At 41.4% G+C, this 24,914-nt stretch overlaps 1 protein-coding gene across 2 annotated transcripts in view; it reads left to right on the plus strand.

The window, feature by feature from the left end:
• Positions 1-24,914, plus strand: part of VPS13B (vacuolar protein sorting 13 homolog B) — a 316,612-nt gene that overhangs the window by 141,111 nt on the left and 150,587 nt on the right. For both annotated transcript variants that reach the window (XM_054385615.1, XM_054385616.1), the window contains exons 21-27: positions 682-809; positions 8,668-8,902; positions 11,367-11,587; positions 15,845-16,051; positions 22,411-22,582; positions 23,593-23,707; positions 24,668-24,809. In XM_054385615.1, the coding sequence (XP_054241590.1) occupies positions 682-809; positions 8,668-8,902; positions 11,367-11,587; positions 15,845-16,051; positions 22,411-22,582; positions 23,593-23,707; positions 24,668-24,809 (1,220 nt within the window). The remainder of the gene's footprint in view (positions 1-681; positions 810-8,667; positions 8,903-11,366; positions 11,588-15,844; positions 16,052-22,410; positions 22,583-23,592; positions 23,708-24,667; positions 24,810-24,914) is intronic.

Here is a 24,914-nt window from a genome sequence, read left to right on the forward strand (position 1 = left end):
AACATCCAGGGATGAGGCTTCCATCACCTCCCTTGGGCAACCTGTTCCAGTGTGTCACCACCCTTATGGGGAAGAACTTCTTCCTAATATCCAATCTGAATCTACCCATTTCTAGTTTTGCTTCACTCCCCCTAGTCCTATCACTACCTGACATCCTAAAAGGTCCCTCCCCAGCTTTCTTGGAGCCCCCTTCAGATACTGGAAAGCCACAATAAGGTTTCCTCGGAGCCTTCTCTTCTCCAGACTGAACAGCCCCAACTTTCTCAGTCTATCCTCAGAGCAGAGCAGCTCCAGCCCTCTGATCATCCTCGTGGCCCTTCTCTGGACACACTCCAGCACCTCCAGATCCTTCCTGTAATAGGGGCTCCAGAACTGGGTGCAGTACTCCAGGAGGGTCTCACCAGAGTGCAGCAGAGAGGGGGAGAATCCTTCATAGTATTTTCTTAGCAGCTTACGTTGCAAAAGTTGAAGCCTTTCACATCGTTGCATTTCTCACCAGGCTGAGCTGGCACAGTTGTACTGCCAGCTTTAAGACCAGTAGTAGACACACTGTCACTACACCCACAGTGAGGGAAAAACCTCTTTTACAATTTCAAATAAGTAATCTTTGTCTTTGCTCCCAGTCAGTGTATTACTTAACTACCTTTTCTTTGTGTAACTGAGCTTTGTCCTTTGCCTTAGAATCTCGTCCCCTGTCACTTCCTGTGAAAACCATGCTGAACTCATCTGAAAGCTGCAAAAGTCCTGAAGAAAGAATGAAGGAATTTATTGGAGTAGTGTGGAATGCAGTCAAGCGCCTTACACTTCAGGTAAGATGAAAAGGAAGTGGAATCCAACCACCCTCCCACCCCTTGTCCTTCCAATCTTTATGGTACTTTTTATGCATTCTACTTCTTTTTATTAGAGAGTTTTTAAAGGAGCTCCAAAGTTTTATTGTCAAATTTTGGGGCAAATTAATCAAAGAATGCTTTGGTTTTCAGACTGTTAGTTTTCAAAAGTACTTTGGGTTCAAAATATTCAAAAGCTTGAAAGTTTAAGTTCTGCCTGAGTGAGAACTTCAGGCTTGTGACTTAATTGCACAAAATACTGATGGTGAGGAGATGCTTTTGATTAACCTTCTCTAGTTTTTCAGCCAGCTCTTGCATCATTGTTTCATGAGTACTTTGCTTGTTTTCTTCATTCTTAACGTTGTCACTATTGGAGATTAAATGGCTAGATAAGGAAAGAGCACTTGTAGGCTGTTTGAGGGGAGCAAGGCATCTTTATTTTATGTCTGACTGGTACCTAGCACAATGAGACCCTCTGTAGAAATGGGGCTTACAGTTTGAGTCATAATCAAAACAAGAATGTAATAATGAGGATGAAAAGATGGAAAATTTAATCAGGACTAAGATATTCTGCTCACACCTTTTCCAAGGCACACTTTATTGTGTGAACAACCAACCAAGTGAATTTGTTTCCCTTTTAATAGTGATAAAGATCCTGAGTTACCAAAGAGAAAGTAAAAAGGTTATGTTCCAAGTAATGGGGTTTTTGGGGAGACTTAAAGCTGATGACAAGGAGAGGCCCAGGTTTTCTCAGGAATTTGTGAATGTATAATCACAGAACGAATCCTAAAATGGCTCAGGGTGGAAGGGACCTCACAGATCATCTCCTCTGACCTCCCCACCATGGGCAGGGACCCCTCTCAACTGGACTCAGCTGCTCAAGGCCTCATCCAGCCTGGCCTTCAACACCCCCAGGGAGGAGTCAGCCACAACTTCCCTGGGCAGCCTGTTCCAGAGTCTCACCACCCTCATACTGAAGAGCTTCTTCCTAAGCTCCAGTCTAAACCTGCTGTCCCTCAGCTTCTCAGCATTCTCCCTTGTCCTATTGCTAGACACCCTTATGAGGAGTCCCTTCTTCTGTCTTTCATCCTTGGTAAAATAAATGCCTGGATCTTGCCAGAAGGACATTACCTCTTACCTGGGATGACTTCCAACAGACTCCAAGGAAACACTGCAGAAAAAATCTGAAACCATGCTTCCAAACCAATGTGCAGTAGTTCTTCTAGGTAAAGTAGGTAGGCTTGCTGTTCTTTTTATCATTGCTAGGAGTCCCTCTGTCTGATTTTCAAGACACAAATGCACATACATTGTTTTGGGTTTTTTCCTTCAATAGCAGCCTAAATGGGAGGGCTGAACTTTGTGCAAGGTAATAGAGGGTAAGATAAGGGCTATGAAGGCAATAGAAGATAAGGTGAAGGCTGTGAATCTGTTTTTCAGTTCAAGTACAGTGTGATGTATTTCTTAAACATACTATTCATTTTATTAAACACATAAATATATTTCTGTGCTAAGTTCATAGAATTTTCTGTATTATCATTTGGCATGAAAAAGGGAAATTTCTAGACTATTATATCTGGTTAAATAGTGGAGCATTTATTTTTTTCTAAAGCTATCTTCATGTTCCTGGATCTTTTATTAACACAACTGTAGAACAGAAGAGACTGCAGTTGTCTTCAGATAGAACAGAACTTCATAATTTAAAATCATCAAAGGATTATTCTTTTAGTGGAAGTTTGAGTAAGTAAATGTCTTTGGAACCAAAGGAACTGGAAAGTTTATTTTGGATCCAGAGCTGGTACTTACTTTGCCCTAGCCCTGGCTTCCTCATAAGACAGGACTGCATTAAGAGTTTGTACACTGGGGTTGAGCTGAGGTATTGGTACTGAAGTGAAAAGACTTTCGTACTTCAACTATAGAAGTTGCTTTTTTACTCAGTTGTTGTAGGGTTTTTATATGCAGCCTTGAAGCCCATTTGGCAGCTACACTGTGTAGGAGGGGAACAGTCACTTTTCACATGCTCTGCATACTGATAGTTACTAAAGTCGTGGAGCAGCACAAACACAACACAATTATTTTTAATTGGTTGTTAATGCTGAATTCCAGTGAGAACAATGAAGGACCTGTATTAAAAGCAAATGAATTAATGAGTAGTGCTGCAATGAATGCCAACTAAGTGTGTAATTATTACTTAATAAAGCTTAGCCAGATATTCCACATGCCTTTAAGTATCCCTGAAATTATTATTTTAAATGAGTCTGTTTCCTGAAATTATTGAAAATAATATTTTCTTTAAAGCATGGAACTTGAATAAAATTGTAGTCAAAGTGAAACACTGATTGAAAGAACAGAAATGTAAGGATGGGATTTGCCAGAGGTTCTGTTCTTTCAACAGTGGCCTTCATTCATGGGTTGGGAAGAGATTCTCTGACTTGTAAGTGGGCAGTGCCAGCTCTCAGCAGTTACTCAGCAGTTCTGGGCCAGGCTGATGGCTCACATTGGTTACTAACTGCAAACTGACAAAAATAGAGAGAGAGAAATTTGCCATAACTAAATAAAAACTTCTTAAACTCAAGCTTTCTTAGAAAAAACTAGGAATACTGCTAAGACACTGTATTCTAAGTAGTGAAGGAAATGCAGCTGGCCCTTTTGGTACTCCTTTGTGTGTACAGGTAGCCTGCTCTCTTAGTTCTCTTACTCTGCGTGCTCAGCTTTCCAGTTATAGCAATTTTACTTCATTTAACTTCAGAACATGGCTTTCTGGCCTGCCTGTTTAAAGTCTAACAAACAGTTTGTCTGGCTCACCTGCACATGATCTGTTTTGGTAAGGCTGGTTTGGATGTCAGAGCCTGAGGCATGGTCTTACAGTGATGACCACACCATAAGCTGTAGGTGAAAGGTGTAACCAGAGCTCTTTGCAGTTTGGGGAGTGATTGGAGTTGATTATATTTGTACCTGAAAAATCCCAGAACAGCTTTCTGCCTTGCTTCCAAAATAATGATCGATGCAGAGAGACCACTTCCCAGGAGACAACTTGTGGGTCATCTGCAGTGCCTCTGTCTGGTTTATATAGCTGTAAAATGTGGCTGAGGGAAGGGAACCACCTTATGGTATCACTGTCAGGAATGGTCATAAACACTTGTGCCACCTGTCCCTCATCATTGCACTTGCGCAAGACAAGCACAAAACTGCTGCAGGCAGTGGAGCATCTCCCTGTGAGAACAGGCTGAGGTTGCTGGGACTTGGAGCTTGGAGCAGAGGAGCTGAGGGGTGACCTCATTGCTGGGGATAAAGCTGTGCAGGGCTGGAGCCAGGCTCTGCTCAGGGATGTCCAATGACAGAACAAGGGGCAAGGGGGCATAGGAGGTGCCAGGGAACAGAAGGGAAAATTTTTTCCCTGTGAGGGTGCCAGAGCCCTGCAGCAGACTGCCCAGAGACATTGTGGAGTTTCCTTCTCTGGAGACATTCAAAACCCACCTGGATGTGTTCCTGTGTGGCCTGCCCTGGGTGATTCTGCTGTGGCAGGGGGGTTGGACTGGATGATCTTTGGAGGTCTCTTTCAACCCCTGCCATTCTGTGATTCTGTGACCACTTGCTTTTGTAGCAATCTCCCAAAAAATCAGGGGTTGGAAGGGACCTCCAGAGGTCATCCAGTCCAACCCTGACATTCTGTGGTTCTGTGGTAACTATGGTGTCACTTCATTTGTTTCATTCCCTGCCACCTACCCTCCTCAGCTGGGAAGACCAAATAATTCTGCAGTATGTATTTCACTGATCTCTCCCTCCAGCAACATTCTCTTTTTATAAAATATGAATTAAAAATACTCCCATTTATTCCCCTAACTTAATCCTTTCCTTTCCGTACCACAGAGTCTTCAAGTCATTGCACTTTTGTAGGGTTCTATGTTAGTAAAAGCTTAAAGTAACATGTTTGCATAACTTTTTAAAAATAGAAGGGAAAATACTGCTGACTTCATTGGTTTATCATGTGTGTGTTACTTAGCATGGGTAGGCCTTGACATAACAGAAATGAAAATAGGGAGTGATTCTGTTTCAAGAATTTGTAATAATTCCATCTCTTTAACACATGAATGTGTTCAGCATTGGCACAGGAACACGTTGCTACCAAAACTGAAATAAGATCCCTGCAACAGCAAGGATGTTGCCATGGAAAAGTGAAGTAACATTGAGTGCAGCTGTGAAGCATTAATGAATAGGATATTTTTTTAAAAGATCATTTGTGTTTGGTGTGGCTTGGAGGGTCCCAACCAGATGGTTTCCATGAACAGGATCTGACCCCCAGCTTGAGGACTTCTTACTGGCAGATTACTTCATTTTCTTTCCCTTGGATTGTCAGATCCTTCCATTAATACAAGATTTACTGCTGCAGATTTATATTTGGCTACATAAATCAGTCACATTTTACATTAAACTCACAATTTTGGGCATACAGTTTAACAGTTATTTAAAAAGTGTAAAAAGATTTATACGATAGCTTTAATATATGCCATTGATGGAGTTTAATTTCAAGAATTTGGATTACATCTATTTTAAAGCACTTTCTGATTGGTGAAGCAATCTGTAGCACACGTTCTCACCTCTGTCCAACATGTCATTCCATCACCTGAGATGGACTCTTCCCTTTCTTCACTGGAGCTTGTTATTAGACAGAGATCTCCAGGTTCTGTCAGATAACCCTACACAAATTTCACTGAAGCTGATAGTTGTGTGGAAGCAGAATCTGCATTTGAGTAGTTCAGCAGGTGCAAATTCAGTTTTGCACTCACTGGGCCCTTTTGTAACTACAATAATTGCTTGATTTGCCCAAAAATGTGGTGTTTTGCCCTGTGTTCAATATGTTGGCCTTTGTAATCCTGCAATAACTTTTTCCAGAAAGCATTTATTCATTTATCAACTTTAAATGAAGCAGAAATAAGCAAAGCCTATCTGTAAGCAAAACTGTGATATTAACACAGAATCACAGAACCACAAAATGGTAGGAGTTGGAAGGGACCTCCAGAGATCATCCAGTCCAGCCCCACTGCCTGAGCAGAGTCACCCAGGGCAGGTCACACAGGAACACATCCAGGTGGGTTTAGAACATCTGTAGAGAAGGAGACTCCACAACCTCTCTGGGCAGCCTGCTCCAGGCTCTGGCACCCTCACAGGGAAAAAGTTTTCCCTTCTGTTCCTGTGGCACCTCCTCTGCTCCAGCTTGCACCCCTTGCCCCTTGTCCTGTCATTGGACATCCCTGAGCAGAGCCTGGCTCTGTCCTCCTGACACTGCCCTGCACATCTTTATTCCCAGCAGTGAGGGCAGCTCTCAGGCTCCTCTGCTCCAAGCTCCAAGTCCCAACTCCCTCAGCCTGTCCTCACAGGGAGATGTTCCACTGCCTGCAGCAGCTTGGTGGCTCTGTGCTGGACTCTTTCAGGGGTGTGATACTATCATGAAACGCCACCAAAATTCATGGTCCAGCTCCCATTCAGTTGTTTGAAGATGAATGGAAAAGGAGCTGCTTATGTAGAGGAAAGTCTCTCAGCAGTTTGAAGGAGCAGAAGTGTTGTGGTTCCATTTCAGTATTCATGAGACAGCAAAGTAAAATAAACCAAAGATTATCTAGAGGACTTGTTTTGGGCACAAAGCTGCACTGAACTGTCAGTTAAGTGTAAAACCTCTGCTAAGTATTGAGATCTCTTCTCAAAAGGACTTTGGAAAACATCTCCTGTAGATCCTGCTGCTGGTAACGTGATGAGGTGTGGGATCTCCCCAAGCTGGTGGAGGTTTGTGGATTATTATTCCCACATGGTTTGTGCATCCAGGCAGCATTTGATGTTCATCACAATAGACAGAGAGATGAAAATGGGTGGTTTGTCCTAAACTGTTTACTGGGCACATGCACTGATAAAACAGAAGTGACACTGATCAGAATTCCTTTTGTCATCTATTTATCATTATCCCACAATGGCTTGACCTGCAGCCTATTGCTAATATAACTATCTAATGTGTCCCTGTGAAAATCCTTGCAAATTGACACAATGATTAATTTACTGGGGGGGGGGGGGGGGGAGGGAAGCCAAATCCAAATGTCTTACATCTGTAACAATACAGCCTTGCTTTTCATCCAGTCTAAATAAAGTACACTCTGCACCCTTGGATCAATAAACTACTTATCAAAGATGTAATTAACTTCATTTTACAACTCAAAGGGTTCTAAAACTAGAAACAAACAGAGCCTTCATCTAACAATGTATTTATTTTTGCAGAATTCTACTGGAGTTTTTTCTGCAGTGAATTCCTGTCAGGTTGTCTAAGCAAAAGGGCACAGAAATGCTGAAGTGAAGATGAATATCTGGGTTCTCCCTGGGTTGGCACAGTCCTTGCACTGCAGGAAGATCCCAGCTCTTTTGCAAGTCCCTGTTGTGCTCTTGGTGGGACTATGAGCCTTCAGGGGGAGGATGTGGAGTACAAACCTTGGTTGTAAGCTGTGATGTGTTTAATGATGTCACATTGAAAGACTCTGTTACATAGGATTACAGCAGACAAATGTTCTTTTATCCCAGCTGCAAAGAGGATCTTGTCTCTGACATTTTGTACACCAGACCTTTCTAAACAACATGAAGAGGTGGCCTGAGCTTTTGCTCACTTAGCCTGCACACTTGAATGCTCTGTTATTGAGACTGCCTGAGATCCAGATGCAGAATATCACTTATAAGAGCCAGGGAAGACAAAGTCTGCAGCTGGCACTACCTCTGAGTTAACAAGTCCTGATGAATCCAGGTCTTGGTTTGGGCTCTCTCACCCGTGCTAGAAGCTCCTAACGAAATGGCAGAATGGTCAGAAACAGTTCAGGGTAACAGCACTGCTTGAAAATAAAGAAAAAAAAAAAAAGTCCTATTTTAGATTAAAACATATCATGCATTGTTTCTGGTTTGCACTGCAAACAGGATAGAAGGTGCAGAAACCTTTTGAACTTTATTCATTTCTCATTCCCTCTGTGTATGTTTGTGCCTGTCCATTTGTTTTAAAGTCAGTTTTCCACTGAAGTTTATACTTATTTGATCTGATGATTAACCTTTCTGTGCATCCTCTTTGCTGTTTACTACAAAGTAGAGAGAATTTCCCCTGAAAAAGTGTTTCTATAAAGGAACAGTGCACAAAATGTTAATTCTGGAGTGGGCCAGGCTCTTTTTGGTGGTTCACAGTGATAAGATAAGGAACAACGGGTTCAAACTTAAACAGAGAAGATTTCACCTCAGCATGAGGAGAAACTTCTTTACAGTGTGGGTAACAGGCTGCCTAGGGGGATTGTGGAGTCTCCTTCTCTGGAGACTTTCAAAACCCACCTGGATGCATTCCTGTGCAGACTACCCTAAGTGATCCTGCGCTGGCAGGGGGGTTGGTCCTGATGATCTCTTGAGGTCCCTTCCAACTTCTGTTATACTGTGAAATACTGTGAGATATTGCTAAAAAAAGCTAAGGAACTGCCAAAAGAGGAGGAGGATTTTCTCAGCTTTATTGTGAGAATATTTTCTACCTCAATTACACTTCTTGTGAAAACCTGCTCAGATTTACAGACCAAAATCCCACTCCTTCCCTCCCCTTCCTCACAGATTCATCATTTGCAAGAATATATCATTTTCCAACATTTTGTGTCATCTTCCTGTGATCATCTTTCTGTGATCCTGTGATCTTTGCTCTTAATTCAATTCAAAGCAAAGACTACTTTCAATCAACTGTAATGGATGAGTGACTTGAGGTTTTGTACCAAGAAGACTGCTCCACTCTGAGGTGGGCAATGGTGATGTGTTTCTGACAAATCTCCCCTGGCTTTGTTTTTCCCAGCTGGAAGTGCAGTCTTGCTGTGTGTTCCTCCCCAACGACAGCCTGCCGTCCCCAAGCACCATCGTGTCGGGTGACATTCCTGGCACTGTGAGGAGCTGGTACCATGGGCAGGCCAGCATGCCTGGGACACTTGTTGTCTGCTTGCCACAGATAAAGATTATGAGTGCTGGACACAAACACATGGAACCACTGCAGGAAATCCCCTTTGTGGTGCTGAGAGCCATCCTGGAAGAAGGTAGTGTGATGAACTCAAAGAAAGCTTACTCTTGAATTTGCATTTTTTTTACTGTTATGGAAATTACCTTTGATTTTGAGAACTTCTGATGTTGTGCTGCTTTTGTAGCAGCATGCTGTGTATTGTTGATGGCTACAAATGCTAACAGTAAGGTTTGCCCCATGGAGGTCAAAGTGAAATTCATCATCAACGAGCTGGTTGTGTGGTTACAGAATCAGAATGGCTCATGTTGGAAGGGGCAATAGAGGTGCAGTTTTTACCTTCTTTGGCTTTGGCATCTAAGTTGCTCTGTAACAGCCATGAACAGTCAGTTTGATGCAACAGGAGATGGCAGTGAGTTGGGAATTCCAAAGTAGAATGAAGGCAGGTCAGGAAAAACTTCTCTTGCCACCTTTGCTAGCAAACAAAACAAAAACAAAAAACCCAAAACCAACCCAAATACCAACCAACCAAAACATATCTTGGATACAACATTCAGAGTGGGCCTTAGAAAGAGGCTCTTTACTGAGACAGTGGTCAGTCACTGGAAGAGGTCCACAGGGAAGTGGTGATATGACCCTATATCCTGAACCAACCCTTGGCAGCAGGGGAGGTTGTGCTAAGATCCAAAATTTCCCTTGGAGTAAATTAAAGCAAACCAGCACTGAACACCTGATGAGTTGGATTTGTTAGAGGCAGTGGAAACTCTTGGTGATGGACCAGGGCAGAGGGAAAATGTTTTGGGGGAAAGAAAAAGGAAAGAGGAAGGAGGAAAGAGAAAAGAGGGAGAAAGGGAGAGAAAGAAGAAGGAGAGAAAGGGAAAGATAGAGAAAGGGAGAGAGGAAGAGAAAGAAGAGGTGGAAGAGGACCTTCTTTTCTCCTCCCTGTATCTACCTTAAACTCACAGCAACAAAAATAAAATAGTGGATTTTAATACTGGAAGTCATACTAGAGATGTTACCAACTGGAAAGGAAAAAAAGAGAAAGACAGCAAAAAGCAGGAGAGAGAAAGGTAGATGTGTTTTTTCCTAATAGCTTTCACTAGGAGGGATCTAATTTGCTAATCTTTGTGACAGATAAAAGATAAATGTAACCAAAGTCTTTTGTTTGTTTTAAACTGCTGATGTAATTAAAACCATTTCTGAAAGGAAGAAGTCATTTGAATTTTGTCAAATCCAGATTTGTAGGAAAGATCCTAGTGAGGGAAAGGAATCCCCTTTGTTGTGCTAAAGCCTATAGTAAGGAATTTATTTGTGTGTGGCTTTGTGCTCTGGGAATAATGCCAAACAGAAGTTCTCACAATCTTGATATTTTTGCTTCCCTAATGGAGCTGTAGCCTTCTCCCATGCCAAAAATCCCCCTGAAACAGGCTATTACCCAAAGGGTTTTCAAAGCTTTTAAGTGACTTTCTTTGTTTCTTCCCATCTAGATGTAAATAATTTTGATGCACTTTTGTTGGGGCAGTCTCTTAATTTGCATTCTGTCACTGTAGAATACTTGAGGGTCAGACTGTTGGTACCTTAAGGCATGTTACCAGCTCTCTGAAATTGTATATATTCAACATTGCTTTTCCTGGAAGCTATTTTATTTTATTTTATTTTATTTTATTTTATTTTATTTTATTTTATTTTATTTTATTTTATTTTATTTTATATAATTCCTTCTTTTAAAGAAGAGGTAAGTAAAAGGCTTGCTTTTAAAAAGCTTTGTGCTCACCCATGTATTTTTCTTATTCCATGAAAAACTAGAAGAGGAGGGAAAGGCAGCATAGTTACCCTGTCACTTGGGGATATTGCATCCTGCTCAGATATTTATTGACCCAGAGATGTCAACATACTGTAAAAATAGATGATACAACATCCCACAATCCACTCTTGCCATTTGTTTTCAGAGTTCTGATACATTTCTGAGGTCATTGTTCTTTGCAGGGATACTTAAAAGAACATTCTGAGCACAGGACTGAAAGGCAGAAACATTCCTTAGCTCAATCATACCAAGTAACATGCAAACAGAAATGTATTTATCCATGTGAAGAACAAGGGATTCTGTGGAACTCCTGTTCAGTAACAAATGCAACCAAATCACTTCCTAAAAAGGTAATTAACTACATGGTTGTCTTTATAGTTCAAATCACTCAGATAGTAGGCCCATGTGGTTGTCTTCACTGAGGATATTAAAACAGAATCACATTCTCAGTGGGTTTTCATTGTTAAAAAGTTGTAAGGAATGGACTGCTGTGGTTTAGATTTGGAAGGGTGGAAAGGAATGGGTGGGTGAATGATCTTTGTGTGCTTTCAGGGTCAGTGTAATGGTTGTTGATTGCACTTGCTGATGGTGGGGAGATGGATAGATGATCTCCAAGGCCCCTTCCAACCTAGGCCATTCTGTGATTGTAAAAGGATTTAGCACAACACCTTGGAGGAACTAACAGCCTAATTTTCATGATGCAATTGTTTAACTGTTTTCCCTTCTTGTTAACCATTAGGTGATGCTTTTCCATGGACTATCAGTCTGCATCATTTCAGTGTATATACTCTCCTTGGACAGCAGATGACACTGAATTTAGTGGAGCCAATGGGCTGCACATCTACTTTAGCTGTTACTTCACAGAAACTGCTTGCTTCGGGGCCAGAATCCAGACACTCATTCGTTGTCTGCCTCCACGTTGACCTTGAGTCCCTGGAAATAAAGTGCTCCAACCCCCAGGTGTGTACATTTAATTGATTTATGAAAGAAAATCAAAAATAACTCAGTTTAAGTACAATTGTTCTGCACTTTGTTGAAGAGGGTTTCTTCTATCTTTTTTTTTTTTTTTTAACTGGGCCATCAAAATGAAGGTGCTTAGATGAGGATTCCCTTTGAAGCTCTCTCAAGTTTGGTAATTCAAACTCTTTCAGAATGTAATAGCCACAGTATAAATGCATCTTTTGGCTGGTGGAGTGAAATGAATTACAGATGTACCATTAAATGCCATGCTGCTGTTCTGCTGTCACTGTGAAGTGATTCACTATAATTTTTTACCATATTTTCAGAGAACTAACTTTTTCTTCTAACATAAAATGCCTTTTAGACAAGCAATGGTATCCTTCAGTACAGGGGAAAAAAAACCCAAACAAATGAATGTGTGTGAACAAAAGTTACCACCTCTGGCTCCGTGTCAATCATATTACAAGTATAGTGAAATGTTAAAATGAAGTTGTGCTGTGGAGTGTCAGACCAAATACAACCACAGAATCACCAAGGCTGGAAAATACCCTTAAGATCACTGAGTCCAACCATAACCCAGCTGCCATGAGCACCAAACCATATCCTGAAGCACCACATCCACAGCTTCTTGAATACCTCCAGGGATGGGGACTCCACCACCTCCCTGGGCAGCCTGTGCCAACCCCTCACCGCTCTCTCACTAAAGAAGTTTTCCCTCATGTCCAGCCTAAACCTCCCCTGGCACAACTCAAACCCACTGCCTCTTGTCCTGTCACTGCTCACTTGGGAGAAGAGACCAACAGCAGCCTCGCTCCATTCTCCTTCCATGGAGCTGTAGAGCAATGAGATCTCCCCTCAGCTTTCTCTTCTCCAGACTAAACAACCCCAGCTCCCTCAGCTGCTCCTTGTATGATGCCCTCCAAACCCCTCAGCAGCCTCATTGCTCTTCTCTGGACACCCTCCAGCCCCTCAATGTCTTTCCTATGCTGTGGTGCCCAGAACTGAACTCAGTACTCAAGCTGTGGCCTCACCAGTGCCAAGTCCAGGGACACCATCACTGCCCTGCTCCTACTGGACACTGGTTTTGATCCAAGCCCATACTGTTGTCTTAAAAGATGTCCTTGCACACTGTGATGGTATTCATTTACTGAAGTACTATTATTGTTATTATTATGTCCAATAGGATGCAAATAAAGTAGTGGAGTCTCATGAAGGTTCCTGAGCTGTATGCTCTCCCATACACCTGCCTTACTTGTCCTTTCTGCTTTACTTATGCAAAAGGCAAAAACCCCAAACCCCATCAGTCTTCTTTAACCAGATGTTCAGAAGAGAAGATGGAAAATGCAATGACATAAACAGCATTTGGTAGTTATAAATTAAGCTGAGAGCTCCTATGAAATTTGATTCTTCAGAATGTCAGGCTGTCTTTTGTGTGTAGATGACAGGCTTCAAGTAGGTGATAGTTGGTGAACTTGTTAAATGGTAGCAAAGGTGATGTGTTTTACTATAGGAGCATTATGATTTAATGTGGAACCATGTTCTGAGGATTGTAGCCATTTACAGTCCAGAGGTATTTCCAGTGTGCAAAATTGCCAGGATATTGCCTTTTCTTGTAAGTTTTCAGTTTTGTAGTGTGTTGTTTTTGAAGGATAAAATACTGTAACACATTGAACTGTACAGCACTCAGTGGAGCCTTTCTGAGCTATGGGAGGTTTTACTGCAGAGGGGGTGGAAGCAGTGAGAGAGGGAAAATTCTTAAGTAATAATTCTGTTAATCCCATTTTTATTGTCTTCTCCTGAAAGGAGTGTACTAAAAATAGTTATACTAACTTGTGTTATAAAGAAGAGAGTCCTTGCATTAGCTCTGGGGGGACCTTAGAGCTGCCTTCCAATAGCTGAAGGGATCCTACAGGAAGGCTGCAGAGGAACTTTTCATGAGGATGTCTAGAGACAGGACAAGGGGGAATGAAGCTGAGGCAGAGCAGGGTTAGACTGCAACTTAGGAAGAAGTTCTTCAGTCTGAGGGTGGTGAGACTCTGGAATAGGCTGCCCAGGGAGGCTGTGGCTGCCTCCTCTCTGTGGGTGTTCCAGGCCAGGTTGGATGAGGCCTTGAGCAGCTGAGTCTAGTTGAGAGGTGTCCCTACCCATGGTGGGGAGGTTGGAGGAGATGAGCGCTGAGGTCCCTTCCATTCTAGGATTTTATGAAATATAGTTGGAGATGAATGTTCAAGAGATGAGACTACTCATGTGAAAAAATGCAGCAAACGAGAAGTAGAAAGCCTTCCATTTTAATGAGTTACAACCAGCAGAATAAAATTAAGTGTATTAAAAATTACAAAAGACACAGCTTCAGCTCTTTAGCTGAGGACTTTAAATTTGATCTACGTATCAACACATGCCTTGGGGTTTGTTTTAATGAGCTTTTTGTTGTCAGTCTTTTTGGTATTTTGTACTTTTTAACACACCTCCAGGAAGATCACCTCGCTCTAATCAAGATGTGCCTTTCTGCGTAGTGAAGTTGTTGCTGTGTCTCTGTTTTCAGGGCAGAGTATTAGGGTGATACTTCATGTCTGTCTGGTTGGTGGCAGTGTTCAGACAGCTGCTGCTGTCTCAAAGAGCCACTCAAAGGCTGCAAAGATCCTAGCCTGCTGATAAGGAATTATTAACTTCAAAGATTATGGTTGTTGCAGCCCTAATGGGATTTACACTCTTCAGTGTTGGATTATCTGATGGCAAGCCTCCTCACCTTGTATATCAGCATGTATGTAAACAAGGAAATGGCATCATTCCTTCTTTTGGGTTATTTTGTGCATTTATGAACAGTAGCATAATTAAATTTCTGGAAGCCCTGTTTCATTAAGACAAGGAGAGCTCAAATTATCCTTTGGTTTCTTGAGGGAGGGGAGGTTGCAAGCATGGATGATTTGGATATGTGCCTGTAACCTATTAGCTTTCTAGAGGCTTTTTCTTTTGGCAGCAGAGTGTCAGCACCAGTTAATGTTCTATTAATCAGTCAGATGGACCTTACTAGTTGATCTGCCTGAGTTCCATGGAAGGGCAACCTTAGAAATTTGTAATGAGTAATTTAAGTGCTACCAGGGCACATCAGAGTGCTACAGACACCAAATATTTTAAAGCATAACTAAAAGAGCTTTTTAGCACAGCCAGAGTTACTGCTTGTCTGTGATTTGGGCAGTATAGGGAGACCAAAAAAAGTACTGAGAAGTTTATCTCATGTAAGGAAAAATTCTGTCAGAAGAGAGTATATGACCTGCTCAGTGTAAGTCTTGAAACTTCAAAAGAAAATGCAAGATGAATGAAGGTTTTATAAAATTCCAGCACTTCACCTCTTAGGGAAGGGCTGCAGCATGTACTTTGAGCCTTCATCACACACTCTCACGCACAGCATCAAGTGCTGCTTTGTATCAAATGGAGATTGACAACAGTGTTTTGCTGCATCTGTTCTGCCCACATAAGAAGCCAGCTTCACAGAGTAGATGTGTCCTGAGGCTTAAAGTTCTTATAAATATGAGAATTTCCATTTTTTATAGTGGCAAGTTGGGTATGGTATCCAGCTGTGGATCTGCTTATATCTGCACTGTTTGCAGTGCTTATTTGATACAGTATCTCACAGTCTGTTGTCTTACAGCGGATTCTGTGATTAATGCTTATTTACAAAAACTTGTGTAAATAGCTTAGAACCGAGTCAAACAATGTGCACATTAAACACTGTGTTGCTCAATATTGCAATGACATATGCCAGGAGACTGTTGAGTTTGATAGTGGGTAGTGTTCTTAAAACACCCAACAGCTTCATGTGCTGCAGGGGATCACTATTTTAATAGCATTTAAATTGATAGTGTCTGCATTGGCAAGATTTCATAAACTTGACATGTTTCTATTTTTCTACGTGCAGTATCTCTACATATGAAATACAGCACAAATTACTTTTGTTTAATTGTTAACATTAGTATTAATAGAGGGTTTACAAGAGGTTGTTACTGGTTATGTTTTTATGAGCCACGAACCATGTATTTGGACAAAGCACACATTATTTTTATCGAAATCACAGTACTGTAACTGATGTTAGTTATTTTAATTGCACTGTGGCTGCATATCAGAGCTTTATAAATGGTGAGAAATTCAGTTCTGCTACATTCTAAGTCTCAGTGGAGGACTTTGATGGTTTTTCCTTAACCTCATTAAGGAAAGCTTCATCTTAAAAAAGGGTACTTGGGTATTTTTTTTTCCTTTTAGGTGCAGCTTCTGTATGAATTGGCTGAGATCACAAGTAAAGTTTGGAATAAAACCCAGAGGAAAGGAGTTCTCCATCAATCTTCTGTCTACACTGAGCCTGTGACAGGACCTGCTCCTCCTAGCTCCCCAGTTAAAAGCAGCATTGGTACTGCTCCACCAGACACCAGCACGTACAGCCCATCCGCTGACATCGGCACCACTACGGAGGTAGGCTTCTGCAGATGCAACGTGCCACCCAAGTGCCTTACAAGGTGTGGGGAGGAGCAGCAAGCGAGAGTCAGAAGGGTCAGAAAGAGCAGCAGTGTCACTTGGCTCCGATAAACTAGGGACGAAACTGTGTGGCTCACTTTGGTGGAACAAGAGGAAGGAGCAAACAAAACCACAAACAATTTGCTTCTGTGTTTATTGCTTGCCTGGATTGTTTCTCTTTGAAGGGAGTTAATAGTAACTCTCATTAGAAAATGGTAGTTAATGTTTTCAGGTCCAGGAGCATAAGGCATTTTTCAAGTCCAGAGTTGTTAGAACAGTAACTGATGTTCTGGGGCAACCTGTGATACCTGTGCTGCCCGTGAGTTACCCCAAGTAGCTTCAGCAGTCAGCCTGTCATGCTGAAGCCAGTTACTACAGTGTCAGTGGAGGCTGTCTGTAGGCTGTACTGAAAACCATGGGAGTGAGATGGATGAACAGGTTCTTGGCCAGGTGTTTGAGACTGTAGGAGGTTTTACCAGTGAAAGCTGTTTGTCCTTTGAGAGAAGTCGCTGACTTGGTTATTATCACCATACCTAGGTGTAGATAGCACCATCCTGAAATTGTGCTTCTCCTTTGTTTGAAGATGGTTGGATGTGAAGATGAGAGAGAACCTGGTCAGTTCTGCTGTCTCCAGCTGCTACTTTGAACTGTTTCAGTCTGCTGTGCACCTCAGTTAATATTTCATATAACACAGACTTTATTTTAAGAAAAATGACCTCCTTAGTATGCTCAGATGTGCACAGAACCCTGTTACAGTTGCAGGGATGCACCTGAGTGGCATCAGTACAGAGAGGTATACAGCTGTTCCTCCACCCCAGAAGCAGGCAAGGGAAGTTGACAGGCCTTGTGGACAAGAAACGGAGACAGATTTTTAACATTTTTTGGTCTGCTGTGAAGTACAGCAGCAAGTTCTACCTGTCACATTGCCTAATGGGCTGCAGATGTCAGGCTGTTCAACCATGCTGTTTGTAAGGAGGCCAAGGTTTTCTTCTGGGTGTAGACACAGTCTTCCACAGTCTGTCCAATATGGATCGTTGTACATGACATCTGTCTTACACAAAAGACTTTTCATCTGGAGACCCTGTTCGTTCACAAGAGCCTGATTAATGAAATCCAAACAAGTATTTGAGAACCCAATTGCATTGTCTTGCACCAAAGTACAGTTGAGGTCTGAATATTTTTTTCCAGGTAGCTGCTAAATAAGTAATTTTAATTTCAAAATGTGTAGAAGTGGGGTAGGGGATTTCAGAGTAACCTAGTGCTTATCAGCCTCCTGTGTCATAGTATGCATCAAATACTCATCATAGACTAGTGTAGAAAATCTAAGCCCTGAGGAACTGGGGAGGATTTGAGACAGGAAGGCAAAAGTTATCTTTAATACATCACAGAAGTGATTGCAGGAACTGGGATGTCAGGGAAGTTAACCAACTGATAATAAGTGATAGGGCATGGAAGTGGAGGGTGGCTAAGAATGACTTGCTTTCAGTGAACAGCAGAGTGGAAAGAGAAGATGAGACAGCTGAGAAGGCTGGAGCAGCATTCTACCATTTTCCTCATTCTGATTTATCTCTCTGTGGCTTTGCTGCTGGTTGGAGCTGGACCACTCCTTTCCTATCCCACAGAGCCTGAATTCCTTCAAGGGAGCAATTAAAGCAGATGAGGCAGTTACAGTGCAGGCACTTACTGGTCAGAGCACCTAACACCAACAAACCCTTGCTCAATTGCTGTCTTGGGACAGATAGGCCTGGAAAAAACTTGCACATCCTTGGAGAAAAAGAAAAATACTTTTATTTTAGTCTATTTAAATGCTTAACATTATTTAAATGCTTCACATCTTTGCATTCTCTGAGATGTTGGTATTGACTACTTACAGATGCATATTTTGGTTTTTAGACATTTGAAGGTATTTAATATTGGCCTAATGTTGCTCACAAAGAAGTCAGTGGGAGCAAATCTAGCTCCATGCTGTTTGATCTGGAAAACAGCTCCCTGTATTTGTAAATTATAACATTTTTTTCCCCAGACTATTATAGCAGTAATATTTTTAGTGGAAGAAATAGAGTAGGTGATACATAAAAATGGAGTGCATCAGCCACAACTTCACTTTGCAGCTGTGTATTTTATAACCAGCATTGCCAATAAGCAGCAATGAAATATAGAGATTAATTAAATAATGTGTATTTCAACAGATTTGACTTAGGGCAATTTTCCAGAAGTTTGTGTTTTATCAGAGTCTGTGTTTTGTTTATATGTTCCTATATTTTTTTTTTAAGTCTTTAAATCTTGAAGTCTGTTGAACAAAAATACTGTGCTGTGTGATAGGTGTGGGGGTTTTGAGTTTTGAGATTTTTCTAGTTTAATGTGTTATTTTGTTCTGTAGGAGAAAAATGATTATTTTTAAAGCTTCTTTCAGCTGCAATGGACTTGCTATAAATGAATCAGAAGAAAGCAAACTCTCATGACTGTTTATATTCAACAGCAAAAGAAGTGATTTGTTTATGTGAGCTGGGGATGATTTATATTTTAAGCTGTGTGTAATTCTTTTCATGCTGACAAGTTGATAGTGAGCACCACAGAGCTGTGTGGATAAAGCTACCTAGCTTGCTGCACTTTAGTCTGGGTGGTGGTAAGACAGGGAAACATGAGTGAGAGCCTTAAGTACTGGAGGGCTGGAAACACTTTATCATTTTTACCGTCCCTCCTTTGGAACAGCAAAAGCAAAGGTAGTACAGACTACAACAGGCCACTTGTTACTGTTTACTTAAGTACAAACAGTGGTAGAAGTGTTTAGTCCTTGGGGAGGCTTGGTGATTAAGCAAGAACGCAGAAGTTATTTTGATAAGGCATAGCATTAGTGTGGCCAAACTGTGATCATCCCTGAGCTTTAGGCAGGCCAAGGATGAAGGCTTCTTATGTTTGAGTCTTCCTGATGAACAAAGATAAATTCTGCAAAGAAAATAAACTCAGCATATTGGTCAATTAGCAACAATCGGTGAAAGAATTAAATTGTATATTTTAGGTCTTGGCATGAAAAGTTGTGGGAAAATAGTTCAGGGTTTCCGACTCTTAACTTGATTTTTCTGTAGATCTGGAAACAGAGCAGAAAATGAATGCATAAACATATTTAACTACACCACGCTGGGTGCTGAAAATCCAAAATGAAAACAAGAATGCAGCCTTTCTGCTTCTCGCTTCAGTTTCTTAATTTTTCACTGTAAAATATTCCAAAGATTTCAAGTTTGTTTAAAACAAAACAAAACAACAATAAAAGACACGTCAGCTCCTGCAGACCATCAGTTTTGCAGCCCCTGCGACTGCCCAATGGTTCTGGTTACAGAAACATTAACAGAAGGCTAAGGAGAAATGCGATCTCTTCATTTTTCTCCTCCCAAAGGATAGCCATATAGCAACATCTGCCTGCAGAGGAACATCTGCAGTGCCTCTGCCACTGCAAAAGAAAATGGGCTGATTCAACTGTTTACATATGGTTAAATGGCAGAAAATCATCAGTGTGTTCACGTTGAACTGGAGAAGGGGAGGAGCAGGGACACGGCGCTGGGCAGCTGGGGCTATCTGTTGATCGGCTCTGCAGCTGGCACTGCTGCAAACAGAAGTTGTTATCCCTGAAAGCCTCAGCTCCATGCCTTCAGCTGTACTGTCAAGGTAGCTAGTCCAAGCAGTAGTACACAGAAGTGGCTTGGAATTGTGGGTGGGAATGTGGTAACTTGAGTGTACAGAATTGCACTACAAAACTGAGTACATGTGAGTTGAGGCCCCTGTGGTAGAACAAGTTCCAAGATCATGCCCCAAGTGTCTGACCCCCAGCTTATTCTGCCTCTGCCTGTGTCCAGAAGTTCCCAGTTCCTTCGTTTCTGTTAACTTTGTTCAATGTCTGCATCCTCCATTTCAGCCTTAGAAATTCAAAGCCTGGTTCTCTTTTCCAAGCTGACTCCCCGCACGCCTAGGCCTCACTTGTGCCTCCGTGGAGTTTGGTTGTGCAGCTCCAGGATTGTGTGCCACGCAGTTTGAACATGGTTTAATGAAGTCACCTCACATACTGCAGAAATTAAAGCCTGAGAAACACCTGCAAATCAGACAAGCATGAGCACAAACAACATTGGAATGGTGCTCATATTCGCCTCCTCTCTGGGGGTGTTCAAGGCCAGGCTGGATGAGGCCTTGAGCAGCTGAGTCTAGTTGAGAGGTGTCCCTGCCCATGGTGGGGAGGTTGGAGGAGATGAGCTCTGAGGTCCCTTCCAGCCTGAGCCATTCTTTGATGCTAGTGAAAGCTTAGCTCTAGCAAAAGGAATGGAAACTGCAATCACCTTGGCCTCTTTTCCTTACCTCTGTACTTTTGGGTTATAGCATATCATCTGGTCTGTTCCATTATGTATTTAGAAAAGGAGAATCAGTTTCTAATGATACATTTGGGCCAGAGCCTGTAACTCTGTTTTTTGGTAAACTTCATAGATATAATAGGCTTGGAAGTTGGTGGGGGCCACATTCCCCCAAATGTAGAATTTGCAGCTGTTGAATTTGACTGCACATTCCTGGGGTCATTTGCTTTTTATAGATGTCTCAGGTTATGACAGACGATTACAGCTCTTCAAGAGTCTCACAAAGACCGTTATAAGTAACCTTGTGCCAGAATGATCAACTGACTGATTCTTTGACAGGAACAGTACATCATTTCATGTCTTCAGAAAGTAAGCTTTTAAAGAAAAGTGTGGGAAAATTATGGCCTCTGTTTTCTGCAGGACTAAGTTATCTGTATACTCAAACCAATAAACATAGAACAGCTCTCTGTGGGGAAAAAAAAAAGAAAGTTGAAACAAAATTAATAAAACATCTGAGCACATTAAATAAATGAAAGTAAAATAATCCAATTATAAAATTCAAAACTTATCGTGGTGGCAGTACATATTTGCTGTTAACTCTACGCAAGTTTCATTTACTATTGTTTTCTTCTTTTTTTAACTGATAGAAATCTAGACATCTGCCAAAATTTTAGCACAAAGTTGATTTTGTTAGAAAAAACATTTTGGAATGTGTCCAGTGGGAGAATCAGGGGGTGTGTGGAGGGTGAGGAGGAGGCTGTCTCTCATTCCCACCTCCTTCATCACAGCTTATAAGTTACAGTTTGGCAAAGTGTGCCTAAAGTGCTACAGTACAGAAAGAACTTGGAAAAGGGTCCAGCTGTTAACAAACAGACAAATTAACAAATAAATAAATAAATGTTTTTAATAGAACAAGAGGAATAGAGTGCAGCATATCAGTTCACAGAACATCAACACTGACTTGAACTTTGACTTGAACTGTAAATAAACAAATTCTTAGGTTTAAAAAAGTAGTGTTTCTCTCTTTCCTTAACCTTGAATTGACTTCTATTTCTTGATACCCTGTGAAATCTATCTGAAGATGTCAGCAAAGGAAAATTGTCCTTGCCTGACTCCTTCCTTCAAAGCTGCTGAAGGCATCCCTCAATTCCAGAGTACTACTGACTCCAATGTCTCTAAAGCACATGAGATTGGATGAGAACAATCACTTCAGACACAATGGAAGTTCAACACAAGCATCATCTTTTAGAGATATCAGTCAAAGGCAAATTCTGAGGGTGTGGCAGTGTCAAAGAACCACGTGGATGAGTTATACAAAAGAAACCAGAAGGAAGGAATTTATTGGCAGAAATTGGAAGGCTCAGAACTGATGCTATGCTGATGGTGTGAAATTGCAAGTCATGAAAAAGGATGAGGCTTCTCTGATGTCAGAACGATGACTTTACAAATAAAGACTCATTAAAATTGAGTTACAGGGAAGCACGTAAAAGAAGGTCAAAAAAAAAGAAAACCCAACACTCACCAACTAGTGTGTTTGTAGTGTGGTGGTATGACCATCCTGGGTGGCTGATCCTTTGGCCCCTTCAACAGCTCTTTCTTCCTTTAACTTTCATCTTTCTTATCCTCTTCCCCACTGCATCTCAGAATATTCCTATCAGCCTGTGTTTGTTTGTTTTTATTGGTGATAGTGTTTCATTAGCATAGAGTTGATGAGGAAAGCTCTCTACACCAAGTGGAACTAAGGCATGGAGCCTTATAGTTTTACCACAGAATCACTGCCAAAGTCAAATAACTCTATCTAAAAAAAGAGGAATATATTTTATTTTTCTCCTGATGGTAAAAAATGCCTTAACTCAAATATGCCAGCACTGAGTCTGTGTTTATATAGTTTGGATATCTGCATTAGTCCAGATGGAAGGAAAAAGAGGAGCGATGCAAAGCAGTCATTTGTTTTCCTCAACTACTACGTCTGTTTTCTAGGGTGATTCTCTTCAGGGAGGTGATGATTCCCCATTCTCAGACTCTATTACGCTGGAACAAACAACCAGTAACATTGGAGTCTCCAGTGGACGTGTCAGCCTATGGATGCAGTGGATGTTGCCAAAGATCACCATCAAGTTCTTTGCTCCTGATCCTAGAAATAATGGCACAGGTATTCAGTGTTGTTTGCTGATCTTCAGTCCCTTCGGTTATTTTACAGCACACCCCAAGCTACTCCAAGCATTTATGGTCAATATTAAACACTGTCATGCAGAAGTTTTGGGTTAGATCTGTATTTTATACTCCAGTAACTAACTGTAGTTAGGTTAGTGCATGAAATCAGGGTTGTGCTTTGCCACAAACCTCCACCTCTGTGTGGAAAGATGATTGGTTATTTGACTATTTAATAGGGTGGTGCATTTATATCATTAGAAACAGTCATTTTTAATTTTGCTGTGATTTAGTAGTTTGGTTTGTGTATGCCCATGTTTAGACAAGTAGTTCTGTGTTGGTAATTTCAAATTTAAGATAACATCACAGTACAGTCCTTGAAGTCATGGGAGGTTTAGTATGGAGTTCAAGGCAGAAGTTTCCACTTAGGTGTTGAAAAGAGACGTGTGTGGTACACAATTTCTCCTTCTTCCCTTGAGATTGAATTTATATTATCACTCAAACAGTGATTATTGGAAAGGAACTTGGATTCAATAAATGTACTGCAGGACTTGAAACATTGCTGCTTAGAAATTGGCAGGGTTACTCAGAGAAGTGGGAAAAGATAGGAAGACTCATGATGAAAGCTGATTTACCAAGAGATGTACTTGAGCCTTTGGTTTGAAAATAATGAATACATGGGAGAAAGAAATGCCAAGTGTTGCTGGAGTAAATAACTTGACCAAAAAAAAATGTTAATTTTTTTGATGCATTATATTGTGAACAGCTGGACTAAAAATCTAATATCTAAGTCTCTCTACACCTCTGTATAAAAAGATTTGGATGCTAGGATTTTTTTCTGGTTCCTGTCTGTGTGACACTTGAGCCGAAAAAGTGCTTTTTTACAAAACTTTGGGTAAAATTACCGTCATCCTCTTTAGAAAATGTGGTGTCTCAGACACATTTCTTCCTTTAAAACCTGCAGGTTTCAGAAGCATAACTAATAACTGTGGTTTTCTTGGACTATTGCAGAAGTTTGTGTTGTCAGTGAACTCGAAGATCTCAGTGCCTCAGTGGATATGCAGGATGTCTATACCAAAATCAAATGCAAAATTGAAAGCTTCAATATTGACCATTACAGAAACAGGTAATTCCTGGTGGTTACTCTGCTTTAATTTCAGGCTCAAAGAAGGAGGCAGGTGGGTTTTTTCTTAATTTTTAACTTGAATTTCAAGTAATTTTTTACTTCTGTGAAATTATCTAACCATTTAAAAGTAATAAAAATTCCATTTTCTCAGAATTCCATCTGATTGCAAAGAAATACTTAGAAATCATTGCAAATCTGGAGGGTATTTCTTTACATGTCATGCTCTGTTGTCCATTAAACAAAAGTCTGTTCATTTTAGGAGAACTTCTGAATGGGGAATTCTTTAAGTAGTGCCTCATGATGTGTTGGCAAGTTCCAATATTTAATGATTCATGCTACTGTACTCTTGGATAGTAAAAAGAAACGTCTAAAAAATAGATTTTTCTTTTCTATTGCCATGGCTCAGCAACACCAATGCAGGGAGCTAAGTGGATGATCTGTGTGACACAGCATAGTGTTGTGCAGGCATGCCCCAGGAAAGGACACAGAGCTGTGGGAGCAAGTCCAGAAGAGGGCACAAAGATGATCCAAGAGCTGGAGCACCTTTGCGATGAGGACAGACTGAGGGAGCTGGGGTTGTTCAGCCTGGAGCAGAGAAGACTCTGGGGGGACCTTAAAGCTGCCTCCAAATACCTGAAGGGATCCTATAGAAAGGCTGCAGAGGGACTTTTCATGAGGATGTCTAGAGGTAGGACAAGGAGGAATGGTTTGAAGCTGAGGGAAAGCAGGCTTAGACTGGAGCTTAGGAAGAAGCTCTTCAGCAGGAGGGTGGTGAGACTCTGCAGTAGGCTGTCCAGGGAGGTTGTGGCTGCCTCTTCCCTGGGCGTCATGGAGGTCAGGTTGGATGTACACACATCCAGAACACGTTTAATGTAACTTTTTTTTTGCTTAGAGCCATTTTTAATTTGTTTGCTTTTGGTCTTCCCCTCTGCCATGCCTCGCCTCCTGCACTGGCTCAAGCCTTGGAGGAGACTGCTGGTCTCTGGGGCAGTGTGGAGGTGTCTTCCTTTCCTGCACTGACAAGCTGAACAGACGCACCTTGCTGGTTCGACCCGTCAGCAAGCAGGACCCTTTCAGTAACTTCTCAGGCTTCTTTCCCTCGGTAAGAACCTTGCTTCAAACCTTTTACTACAACAACATCCAGTAAGAAATGCCAGTTGGAATTAAACCCCAAAACCTCTAATGGCTTTAGTTTCTTGTCATCAAT

The sequence above is a fragment of the Indicator indicator genome, chromosome 12 (assembly GCF_027791375.1).
Source record: "Indicator indicator isolate 239-I01 chromosome 12, UM_Iind_1.1, whole genome shotgun sequence".
NCBI classification, from domain to species: Eukaryota; Metazoa; Chordata; class Aves; order Piciformes; family Indicatoridae; genus Indicator; species Indicator indicator.